The 12,863-nt window shown below is 37.6% G+C and overlaps 1 protein-coding gene across 6 annotated transcripts in view; it reads right to left on the bottom strand.

Annotated features, from left to right (window-relative positions):
- Window positions 1-12,863, bottom strand: part of tafa5a (TAFA chemokine like family member 5a) — a 160,106-nt gene that overhangs the window by 37,780 nt on the left and 109,463 nt on the right. Inside the window, exon 3 of one of the 6 annotated variants that reach the window (XM_008401149.2) lies at window positions 7,265-7,430. The exons of the other annotated variants lie outside the window; for them this stretch is intronic. Coding sequence (XP_008399371.1) covers window positions 7,417-7,430 — 14 coding nt within the window. The 3' untranslated portion in view covers window positions 7,265-7,416. Of the gene's footprint in view, window positions 1-7,264; window positions 7,431-12,863 lie in introns of those variants that run through there. 6 annotated transcript variants of the gene reach the window in all.

Below are 12,863 nucleotides of genomic sequence, written 5' to 3'. Positions count from 1 at the left end.
ATGAGAGTCGATATTGAGCAGGTTAAGCAGCAGAGGAAAAAAAAACTAAACGATATTTTTGGCATCTTCTCTTGCTCAAGCTTTGCATTCGAACCAAACACTGAAGCACTCCCAACAGTTTAGAAAAGGAAATGCACTTTTTGCACCAAGATTTGCTATTATTGTCTCTTTATTCTCAGTCAAAGAGAACGACACAGATTAATGAACTGTTGGACTTGCCTCGGTCTCAGAGGTTTTATTAGTGAGGAAATTAGATTTACCATTCTGTGTTGCGTAAATGATTTTTTTATTTCTACTTGTAGAAGTTCTCTCGAGAAGATCTTTTAGGCAAACAGATTTTAAATCTGCTTGATTTTTAATGACCAGATGAAAATCAGGAGGGAAAAGAAACAAAACGTTTTGCTTTGAGATGAAGAAACACTGAATACTTGGTTTGACATATCAGAGCGGCACATTAGCTCACTACTACACCTTACTCTACAAAAAGCCAAATGTGCCAAAGTCCAATGGAGAAAAAAAAGTCAAACGTTGGAAATGCATTCAAGTCAAATAAATATATTTTTCAAGAATTTAAGTAATCAAATATGTAAAACAGTTTTAAAATAAAAATGATACAAATTGAATCCACAATATATATTAGATTGTCATCTGCTGTGGCATACTGATTCATTTGTTTCCATCATGCATGAAAGTCACCCGTTTTAACAGTAACGCTGTAAATATTGCAGTTGCTTGACAGCTGACTTGCTTTGCAATCAGGTGTTATAATTTATTTAGGGAGCTGTGGTGAAAATTATCGTGACGTACCATACCAAAAGAACATATGAAATAATAACAAAAAAACCCTAAAATATTTACGTTTTAATCCAACCATCGTTAGTGTATAGCTGTGTATTCTTGAAGGATCCTGGTGGGACTGGTGCCTATCTCCAGAAGATATCGGGCACACACACATACCTAAGGTCAGGTTAGAATAACTAACTTAAAGAGAAAATGTTTTGGCTGTCGGTGGCAAGAAAACCACGCATGCAAAGGAAGAACATATAAATTCTATGCAGAAGTACCACCGACCCGGATTCAAATACCTTCAAGACAACAATGTTCCTAAGTACATTCTTTTTTTTTTTTGGTCACATAACTAGTCGGTAGGTGACCAGTACTGGACAGTATTTGATTGGAAGGCTTAAACTGTGACCATTAGGCCACTATGAAGACACATGAAGATTTTACAAAAAATCCAGCCGGCAAATACACCAATTTTTCAATCAGCGTGGATAAGATTGCATCTTCAAGCCAGTTCAGATAGTCGTAAGGACAAGAAACTCTAAAATTATGGAGATGCTACTAGAGAACTTCAATTCAATGTGTGGTATATGTATCATCTAAAAAGTACAAGAACAAAAAGTCAATGATGCTATCAATAATAAGAATTTCAACTGTACGAACTGTGGAAAATACTAATATGCTACAAAAACAGTCTGACAAATGTCAAATGGTTAACTGGGGACCCTCAAACATTAAGAAATAATAACTTTTAAAGCTTTAAAACATTCCTAAACTAGCATATTATATTTAATCCCTAAATTCATCTCAGTCTAGAGTTTTTATTTAATTGATTTTTTACTATATGGTTGCACTAGTCAGTCACCTTGGATTGGTGCCAGAAAATGTTACGCTTTGCCCAACTGACCAATTAGAAAACAAACAAAATAAATACTAATGTAATGCTAAGTAATTTAAATTTTTGGTATTTTTGGTATTCGTTTACCAAACGAATGGTATTCGTCTGAAAGGCTGCAGAAACACTGGTACAAGTGAGAACAGTTTAGAAAAGTTACACTTGGAGACCTTCTTTCCAAGGTATGGTTTATTTATTATCTAGAAAATATTGCAACACACTGAAAGCTTACACTGTAGACATATTGTCTCTTTTCTCTCTTTACACTGGTGTCAGCTTTGTTTCTTACTTGAATTAATGCTTAGACCGATATAATACATATTACATCAGTTTAAACATGAAGAAAGTACCCCAGTGGGACGAGACACTGTGACAGCAGCTACGGAATCCATTAGGACAGATGAGGAGACATGTCTCATCTTCCTTCCTCTTGCCTAGTATTTTCTCTTAGTGAGTTTAGAATCCACAGACAAAGTCACTCAACTATTCCCATCCACTTCTGACACACATTGTTAATAAATACCACTTACAGCAGCCTCTCGAGAGACCCACATACAAATAAAGCAATGTTGAAGAGTTTTGTGTAAAACCAGCCACTAAAGTAATCTCCTTTGCAAAAGCTCATTGAAGGTAATGAACAGAGTTAGAAAGATCTGGAACAATAGGCAGATGATTGCGAGGCTTGTGCATTATTTCACCTTCGCATTTGTACAATACAACAATAGCTATCATAATGAGACGTTATTCTCTAATGCTAGACAATAACGTCTCATAATTCTACTTTGCAGTGAGCTTTTAAATTATGGCTTAAACTGCTTGAGAGTGTGTTGCCTGTAGGTTTGTGTGGGGGCAGAGTATTTAGGAACTATAGCTGGGGGTGGGGGCTTGTGGATTTTTAAAACTTGACATTTCCAAGGATCAGCAAGAATCAATAGCAAAGGTCGCGGAAGCAATAACCTCTGGCTTGTTGCAGCTTTCGGAACAGGAAGTCTGCACATTGCCGCCCTGTCAATTGGCTAATGCCCCAACAGTATTTTTTTCCATCTACATCGACCAAGGGCTACGGCATGTTTGGCGGCGATGAGCAGCTGCATGTGAGCCTGATTTTCAGCTTGGGACCAAAAAGAGAGAAACATTTTACAGGCCTCCAGGTCTTAGAGACTAAGAGTTGGATTTTGCAGTCACTAAATTCTAAACAAATATTCAGACACCTTCTCTTGCCAGAGGAAGGCCATCTTTTTACAACCCATAATATACTTCCATTTAAAGTGGATCATTGGACTGTCACCCTGTACATTAGCGCCAATTGGGTAGCCATTGCAAGTTCACAAAATTTCTCCAAATTCACTATGCTAGCAGTTAACCAAAGTCTTGTTAGTCCTTCTATAGCTGTTGTGTACTGGCATTACTTAAACTAGTTTGCACCTCTATATGTTTACAAGTGAAGCACAGTTCAATGGTTCCATTGCTAGAGAAAGTTGTGTCTATAAAGTGCTTTAAAATTGCAGCTGCAATGGAGACGCCAGTGTTAGGTGACAGCACTGTTACACCCACCCCAATCCCAAAGCCCTATAAGTCTGTAACGCATTACGTGTGTACGATGGGGCTGAGCATAGCAGGTGAGAAGGTAAGGTATTCCCCCATCAGAGTCAGGGCCCCCAGGGTGGGACCCATCTGGAAGATTTCAGGCGAGCTGCAAGGAGTGAGCACCACACCAACAGGAACAACCCGGAACCAACAGGTCGCCAAGTTGTCCAACCCGCTTGACTGCCCAATTCAAATTCCTGCTAAGCCACAAATCCTAATCCACCTCAGTAATGCCCTTAAACCCCCCAGGCAAACAAGTCACCACAACTAGCAGTTCTAGTGCCTGGCCAAGAACACCCGGGAGACACACTGCCCAATTCTGGAACATAGGGAGCCGCCCCACCAGGAACCAAAGCAGGAACCAATATGCCCAGCACAGCCGAAGATAGTAGCAAGAGTGAGCCAGGGTGTCCAAACCAGTGTTTTAGACATAAAGACCTGCAGGCAGGGTTGTGGGCTACTATCCAAGTCAAATGAAGTTGATGGCAGTAACATGATTGCCTGTGTATGGGTCCATTTAAGACTCTCTTTTCCTTATTGTTTTGTATATATGTAAGCTGTTTTTTTTTTTTTTTAGAAATGTTCAATGAAGTGTCTGCAGAATAAAGACAAAGAGCTGAACAAGGAGCAATCAGAAGAAAAAAAGTGAATATGATGCATGTTTTAATATGATGAACAATAGTGAGAAAAGGCACTTCAGATAATTTTTTCACTCAACGTATATTCATATGCATTTTGGACACATTTCGAAGTCTTAATTTCTGTCATCTTTAAATAATTGTGTCTTCTTTTTCTCACTGAAATTCTGAGTGAGGTGATAAATCTTGGATGAAGGAGCTATGCAAAGTAATGAGAATGAGTTTGCTGCATCTTTTATTTGGACAGCAGATCGTCTTTGGCCAAACTGCCTGGTATCGTGAACACTGTTGGTAAACCTCAGAGACTCGGCCATTATGAGGTCCATCATGTGCACTGAGGGGGCATTGTGCCCCCCTGGATTGTAAACAACAAATCGATAGCTCATTTGTCATTTGGTTTGGAAGGAAACAAGTTTTTTTTTTTCATGGGAGAGATCCACTTTTCCAATCCAAATGAACCAATCAATCTTGAGTCTCTCCTGGGGCCTTCTCTCCAGCAAGCAGGGTGAAGAAAGAGCACAAACCCCCCCACTCCCTTTTCTCACTCATTTCTTTCTCCACGTCTTATCTCCTTCCTTTGCTCATCTCTTTTCCACTCCCGCTAATACTTGCTCAACCTCTGAAGCATCTCCATGTCTGTTTTTTCCTCAGACTGTGTCTGTTTCTGCAGTCTTTCTACACCACCACCCACGCTCGCTCTCTTTCCTGTGGTGCATTTGTGCTCCGAAAAGATGGGAGGAGGAGAAAGGAACGGAGAAGAGAATGGGTTCCACTGTTCCGCACTGATGGTATTTTGTGTTTAAGTGGGGGGCAGAATGTTCCTGCCAGAGTGCTGCTGATGCTGAACGGGACTGGCAGGTGGATTATACCTTGTGCTGCTTTGTCCCTGGACAAATTTAAAGGCAGCCCAACAACTGGGCACCATGGGAGAATAGGTTCAGAGGGAGGTTTGCCCTGTATTTTTCTTCTTTGCTTCCATCTCTACCGCTTTTCCTTCTCTGCTTTCGAAAGACAGAATGCTGTTGAGAATGTTTTCTCTCACTGTCTGTTTTGTACTTTTTTTTTTTTTACAACACTCTGCACACCCAAACAAACAGTTTCATTGACACAAACTCTACACATACAATTTTAATGTCTGCCTGATATCTAAGCCATTCACAGCATTCACCTGGGCATCCTCGTAAGAAATCATGAGAGGAAGTTATTTTGGTAGGTAGGTATTTTAATTAAGCTAGAATTATTAATGATTAGCACAAAAACATCAAAAGATATTTAAAATGTTAACATACTTTCTTGCTCTTAGATGTCTGAGAAAACATTTCAGCTTAAAAATCTTCAAAAATGGTTTAAAACTACTGCAGTAACCAAAACAGTGGACACAGAAAAACTCTTCCCAACTTCTGGCAACTACTCAAAAATGTTAGATTTCGAATATCTGAATATCGAACTTCAGATATCACGTTTACACTCCTCCAATAGGGGCCCTTGCAAGGCTCTTCCAAATACACTAAATACTCAACATGTGCACCTTTTAGCATGATATACTGAAACTTTCCATTTGTAGAGCAGTTCGTTGAAATCCAGTCTTGTTACAAAGATGTTAAGACATTGCATGACTTAGTGATTACATTTGAGTGTGAGGAGTTTATATTGCATACCTGTGAGGTATAACCAGCATTACGACATCAATGATATACTGAACTTGTTAAACACAATTACTATCTTAACTAACATTTAATTTTGCCGAGGTATTTTAAGTTCAAATAACTACTGGCAATTTTCATTTTTATGTAGGACATTTGTCAAATAAGATAGTCTGTACTGAAGAGAAACGTTCTGGGTTTTTATGTTCAATGTGTTAATAGATTTCTTTAAAACACTAAAAGCCCTAAACTTTCTTACAATCACAAACTTCAATTTATTTCTATGGAAACAATGCTTCAGTAAAAAAACAAGAGCATGCCCCTTTATTCCATAAATATCCCAAAAATGTATTACTCGTTATTTGTTGGAGATTTACCTCGTATTTTTCTTCATTTATTTTTTTTCAGAAGAACAATTATTCTCTACATTAATAAGTTGGTCAGCTAAAGTACTTTTGTTATTTTGTAAATAAAAGCTTTAATTATTGCTGTGAAACCTTTTAGCAGGCTAATTAAGGCCTTGTATTAGCAACATAATTAATCTTGCTAAAAGTAGAAAGTTGCATTTTTGTGAACATTTCAAAGTACGTCTTATTTGTAATGCAATATTAAATCATTTAAAAAATCCATTAACAAATTAAAACTTCAATTATTATGATCATTATTTCAGAAAAGCATTTTAAAACAACCAAGTAGTTGCTTTGAGTGCAATTAAGAAAAACAAATAGCTACAAATAATTATTTGTTTACAAGAAAGTTCATCAACACAACTTTAAATGCTAATGGACAAACATAGCAAATTATGGAGTGATTTAGTTAAAATGAAGTCAAATCACTTTTGAATTCTTCATCAATCCAATTTCCAAAGCTTGTACTTCAGCTTTAGCTAGCTTACCTGTTTTGAAGAAGAACTGCTAAAACTTTCACATTTATCTTATTTACAAGAGAATCTTTACTCTTTGGAAAGCAATTTTGCAAAAACAAAAGGAGATCCACTCATCACTGTTGTTAAGGTAATGCTTTTCTGAAAGCAACGCTCACATGCTAATAAGCTAGCACAGCATTTCTGTTAAGCTGAAGACAACAGGCTAGACAAGTGAGCAAATACTGTGGCTAACTAACAGCTAACAGACTCCCAGTATTATTCTACAAAGTACAGTGAGAAAGAAATAATATTCTCCATGATAAACATGTTTATTTAAACTTCTTCTATCTTCAAAACTTAAACTTTAAACAGTGATTTCTTAGTACTAAAGTCTATGCATTAAAATCAAAGTAAGTTGTCGTTTTAAGCGTAATAAATCCTTGTTACCATTTCATCACATTACTGGTCATTGTTGTAAATGTTTGTATTAGTATCATGGTTAAGTTATATAATCCACATTGCAAGACTCCTACAGCTGCATATGCAAATGGAAAGTCCTAATGAAGCACATGAATTGGGTTTTAAAGATAATCAGACATACGGAGGAACCTAAAGTCAAACACATATTTCCATGTATTGTCAAGAACAGTTAAATGGCAACTAAAGACTAATGAAAATTAATTTATGTGTTGACATTATTGCAGATAAATTATGGGCAAAGCATCTACGTTTAAAGCAGAACATGCTTTTTGAATGGCTTCTTTAGCTCCTTTGTCCCTCCTGCCCTTGCTTTCTCAGTCTCGCGCTCTCTCTCACACACACACACACACAGAAAAAAAAAAACACTGCACTGTTCGCTCTATCCCTCTTCATCTTTATCAGTCAGTATACGTCTCGCCTCTGGTGGCTTGCTCCCTTTGGGTTTTGTGTAACTCTCCATATTGACTTTGTCCTGTCTCAAGAGATGATCTTGTCTCCCACAGGAGTCATTCTTCTTATGCACATTTATCCTTGCACATCTAAAAAAAAAAAGAGAGAGAGAGAGAAAGAGAGAGAGAGAGAGCCACCTGCATGGTGTGAACTGTATCATGCTGTTTTTCACTGGACTTTCCTTATTTTTTTATATCTACAAAACAAGACATATCTATTGGTTTGAACAAGTGGATATCGTCAGCTTTAGTAATGCTTTAACAGTCCTGCATGAAGATAGCACAATCTGTGGGGCAATCTGGCTCCCCCTAGTTCTCCTAAAGGGATTGCAAAAAAAATAAAATAAAAAATCTGCTGCAAATAAAAAAATAAAGCAACCATCTGCACAGAGGTAGTTGACTGCCTTCACACCTGACAAACGGTAGCGGCTCAACTCGACGTGAGTGTGGAGTGACAGCAGAGCCCCCTGCTTCACACGTACACCACCACACAGCCAGGGGGACTGCGCAGCGGTGGAGCAACTTCAGCTCCCTGCTTTGGTGACTGAACTTTCACAAATGGCATATAATTTCAGTAAAGGCGTATCAAGTTGTGCTTTAGAGGTGATGTGTGAAAAGATCTTTGCTCAAAAATTTTCAGTGAGCTGCTTCAGGGCAACAACAAAAAAAGTAAAATAATACTAATAATAATCTCTGAAAAGCACAAACAGCCAAAATTTAAAACGTTATTTATAAGATTTTTTAGGAGGTGCAATTTAAGAGAGAAGGTTGCAAAAAATATCATACGGTATTATATATTTATTTGCGAAACCATTTATAGCCCTTCAGTGTTTTTATGTTATGTAATAACCCTCAATGTATTTTTGCTCCATTTTTATGTAGTCGACCAAGACAAATTCAAGTTAAACTTAGCTTCAGTTCAGTTTATTTATATTACATCTATTCACAACTAATATCATCAAGACACTTGACAGAAAAAACAAACTGTTTACATACAGAATGGCATATATTCCAATAAATGCTATTCTACAGTCTCCAATGAGACCCTAGTCAAAAAAAAACAATGCAATCAAGTTTGTCATTATTACAATTGGTAAAAATTACTCTTGAACAAGAATTACACACAGTAATTACACACTACTGCAAAGCTAAACAAAATGTGACAAGCCGAGTGAGGAAAGAGTTAACCATAAAAGCAGCCAAGAGGTCTGGAGCAGCTGCAGAGACTAACAACTCTGGTGGGACAATCCGTCAACAGGGCAGTGCACTCCATAAAACTGACTTTTATGAAAGCGTGGAATTAAGGAAGTCACAGTTGAAAAAGAAGCCATGTTTAAAGTCTCCTAAAGCCGTGCAGAGGTGCAGCAAACATACAGAATTTTGCAAATCTTCGCTTTAGTACTGATGTGTATGCATGTCAGATGATAGGAAGATGTAAAAAGTTTTGTTTTTTAACATTGTGTCTTTTAACTCCCACTCTACAATAATCCACAACTTTTTTGTTTGTCACATTAATTCAAAAGTAAATGTTCATGAATATGAATGCCGTTACCAGGCATGATATTTCATAGCTCCTTCTCTAATAACACCGACTTTTGTTAACTTTGGTTGACACGGTTCACGATAAATGTATATATTAGTAATACTCACCGTGACTGGTAAGTATAGTTCCACTTTATTTTTACCTCCCTCTCTTCACTCTGGTCGCTTCCTAACGCGAACGCATAGCTCATAAATTACACACATTCTGTCACCATGCTAATGAGCTCATTAATATTAATGAGTATAATTAGTGCCAATGATGAAAGGGTGGGGTCATTAGCTTCATCCAGACACAGCTGGACTCCACATTATAATATGAGGTCTGTTTACTCATACTTTCTTTTATCTTCTAGGCCGGCGTTAGCCAAGAGACTAGTTACGGGATCCTTTAGCCGTATAATTAATAGCCTCTCTGAGCACTGGTGTCAGAGCGTCGACAAGGGTCAAAAGTAACAGCAAAATGGTCATTTTAAAGATTATATATGGGTCAGTTTGAGATCCTTGTGGAGTTTCGTTGAGTACAAATGCCACATTTTCACAATAAAGCAGGAGAAACATGAAACAAAAATTACACTGTTGTTTTTAAATGATGCCACATTATCTGTAACATTTTATTTTGACTTTGATTCACCGGTTTAGTGAACACACACCTACAAAATGTAACCTAAGTGTGGCAATTGCACACTTTATTAGCCTGTTTTACTATTTGTGTTGAGTTATGCCATGTACTTTACAGATGATGGAAAGCACAGTTACTGCAGCAGTTTCTCTGGCATTAAATTAAATGGACCCTAAAGTGTAAGAAAGAAAGGATTGGATATTTTAGTCGTTTTAAAATCTGAACTTTTAAAAAATATTCATGCAGTTGGATACCATAAATGGACAAGAAACTCAAATCTGTGCTGAAAACAACCCTTTTCAGTGTGGAAGTTGTTAGTGTTGGGAGAAGACTCAGCAGTTTAAAAACTAAGTCAGAGGAAGGACAAAAGAATCTATTTAAAAAGAAATTATTATTAATCCCTGATTTGTGGAGAAAGTCAGGCTGTGCAAAATTGGAAAACAGGAAGGCTAAACAGGAAAGAGTAAAGATTTATCCTTCAAGATTTTGAATGTTCAATCTCTGTCTGTCTTGTCTGGGTTTGGATATGTTGGAATCATTTTGGTAGTATTGACTAGTACATAGCTAAATTGAGGACAAGATGAAATATTTCTCATTGAGAAGGCAAGCAGTTAGTTCATTTTCTGGTATTTACACTGCAGGAAAAAAATACTAAGCCTGTCATATTTTTCCGGATATTAAATATTCTACAAACTAAATAAAAAAATGGAAACAAAAAAAAAAAACAAAAAAAAAAAAACAAGTTTGTATTCTATTTCAGAAGTTCACAAGAAAAAGAAGAAAAAAAAGAGGTCGTATTTGGTGTAAATTCATCGTGATGCGCCGCACCTTTCCCCTGCCCTGGCCTTTAAACTCCTATATCCATGTTAAGTGCTCATACAAAGTGTTGTTCTTGGGACTGAACCTCTGGCTTCACTTTAAACTCTGAGAGATTTGCGGGGAGCAAGGTCGACTTGCCTGCGGGTGTGCGTGTAACACACAATCACCTGATGCGAGGCTTTGCCTCTTCCTCCTCCATCTATCAATCGGGACATGCCCTCTGCTCCCTCAAATCAGTCTAGCCGAGTCCCATTACACCACGGTGTTTCCACTTTTTCAGGGAAAATAACAGAAGCAGTTTCAGGTTTTGGGATCAAAGCAGAAATGTTTCCAAAAGGTTTGTTGAAGTCTTCAAAGTCATCATTTAAATCCTTTATATGTGTCAGTCAAAGACGATCTGCTTATATGTGGGTTGAATGTGTGTAATCATGGCAAATTGGCTCAAATGGCCAACATTTACACACCTAATTGCTGCTTTGAATCTAAAAACCTCTGTTTGTACAGCCGGTTGGTAATTAAATTCACAAACATTCTGAAATCCAAAGGCGTAAATGGTAGTCAGAGACCTATTTTGCATGTTTTTTTAAAAAATAAATAAAAAATACTTATGCTTAATGTTTGAATTTTACATTCTGTATTTATTCCACAATCCATTTGGTTGCCCCTGTGTTCGTATTAACCTATTATATCTCAATCTGCAATGTGTGCGATCCACTTAGATGGCTTTGTATCTGTTTGCTTTTCAGTGGGCATGTGTTGGCTTGACTCCATGCTTCCAAGGCTCAAGTTGTGATTTTCAATCCACTTTAACATCAGGGTGGACAGCTGAGCAGAATTAATCGAATTATTCGGACACATGCAGATGGACGTGGGGTTTCATGTGGATTACTGCTCTGTTTAGAGAGCCAAGGGGGAACTGTCACAACAGGCAGATTCTACCAAAGTGCTAGCCCGCTAACAGTTGCGTCGATTAGCAGGAAAATAGAATAGAGCCAAAAAAAAAAGATCAAAATGTTAGAAATGTAAAAAAAAAAATTGTATTGTAAAAAAAAAAAAAAGAAAGGTTAGAGCTTGTGATGTTTGTGTATTAATCATTTCATGTAAAGTATCATTTAAAGTAAAAGTAACTGGACAAATGTGGTCAGATCTGCTATGAAATTAAAATGCAAAAAGCCTGGCTATTACAAGACATATTTTGTGTCGAAAGTTTTTTTGTCTCTTACAATGCGAGTCCGCTAAAAGATGTCCAAAAGCAACTCATCATGCTAGAGAAATTCAAGAACAGATGAGAACCAACGCCTTCGTCGCCAAGGTTAGCATTCTGTGCACCGTATTTCATAAAAAGAGCATCATATTGAAAGTCCAATTCAGTTTATTGGTTGTTTTGTTTTTTTTAAAAGTACATCCATCCTCTTTTTTTCTTCTGTAATAAAACAGTTTTGTTAAGACTCTTAATGTGAAAACTGAGTCAAATGTACAGCCACTGAAGGACAGACTTGAAATTATTATTGAAAGGACTCGATTTGGAAGAAAAAGAAATGAATACCTGGATATACTGAACTGCTAAGTATAACCACTGAAGGTCAAAACACTGGAGAAATCAGGTTAAGAATGCACCTCTGCTTGTAAAACAAAATGCGGCTTCAAAAAGCAGTATTTCACTCAAACAAGTAAACAAAGCGGGAAAGCAATTTACTAGACACCGTTGATTTAATAGCTTATTTGTGTTTTCTACAGCAACCTTGCGGACGCTATGCAACTGGAGCGGGAGAAAAACAAAGATTTTTAAGTCACACTTTACGTTCTGGTTAGGGAGACGACAAAATCTGCTGCATTTCTACATCATGACACCTTGACACGTACCTACAAATACCTCTGCGTTCTTCGCTCCCACAGCGGTTTATTAATACAGAAGGACACTTTGGTAGCTAACTTAATCAGAGGAAGTGAGTCGGGAAATGAAAGGCCACAAAAAAAAGAAGGAGAGCGAGTGTCTTGTGGAGACGATAGGTGGGGGAGGAAAAAACAGCAAAGAGAGAAGGTGAAAGAATTCACCACATTAGTCCACCCATGATTTATTTCCCCCTCTAGGTGAAGGAGACACCATTTGTATTCATTTCCCCTTATTTTTATCCCAGATTCATCTTGCCTTCACATGCTTGTCACCACCACGCTAATGTTATTTTGGCCATGTGATGTTCCATAACTGGCTCTTATAAAAATTGTCCCCTTGCGACAGCGGAGGATGGCACATGTGGAGCAGTGGAGGTGTTCTCCCTTAACTTCATTCATCAGTTTTTCCTTCATTTTTTCCCCCCCTTTGAACAGCGAGATTAACAGCTTCCTCAGGACAGGAGGGTGTGAAGGGTGGAGATAATGATGTCCATCCTACTGAGAGTCACTAGCGTCTACAGTATGTCGCTCTGCTAGCTTTTATCGGTGTGCATGCTTAACAAGATAGGCTTCCCTTTCTTCCCCCCTCTCATTTTTTAAACTTTGCATGACAAGGTGAACCTGAGGTGCTCCAACCCAAGGACAAAGAC

The sequence above is a fragment of the Poecilia reticulata genome, linkage group LG23, assembly GCF_000633615.1.
Source record: "Poecilia reticulata strain Guanapo linkage group LG23, Guppy_female_1.0+MT, whole genome shotgun sequence".
In the NCBI taxonomy this organism is placed as follows: domain Eukaryota; kingdom Metazoa; phylum Chordata; class Actinopteri; order Cyprinodontiformes; family Poeciliidae; genus Poecilia; species Poecilia reticulata.
Note: the sequence above shows the minus strand (reverse complement) of the source record. Positions and strands in the feature narration are given on the sequence as shown.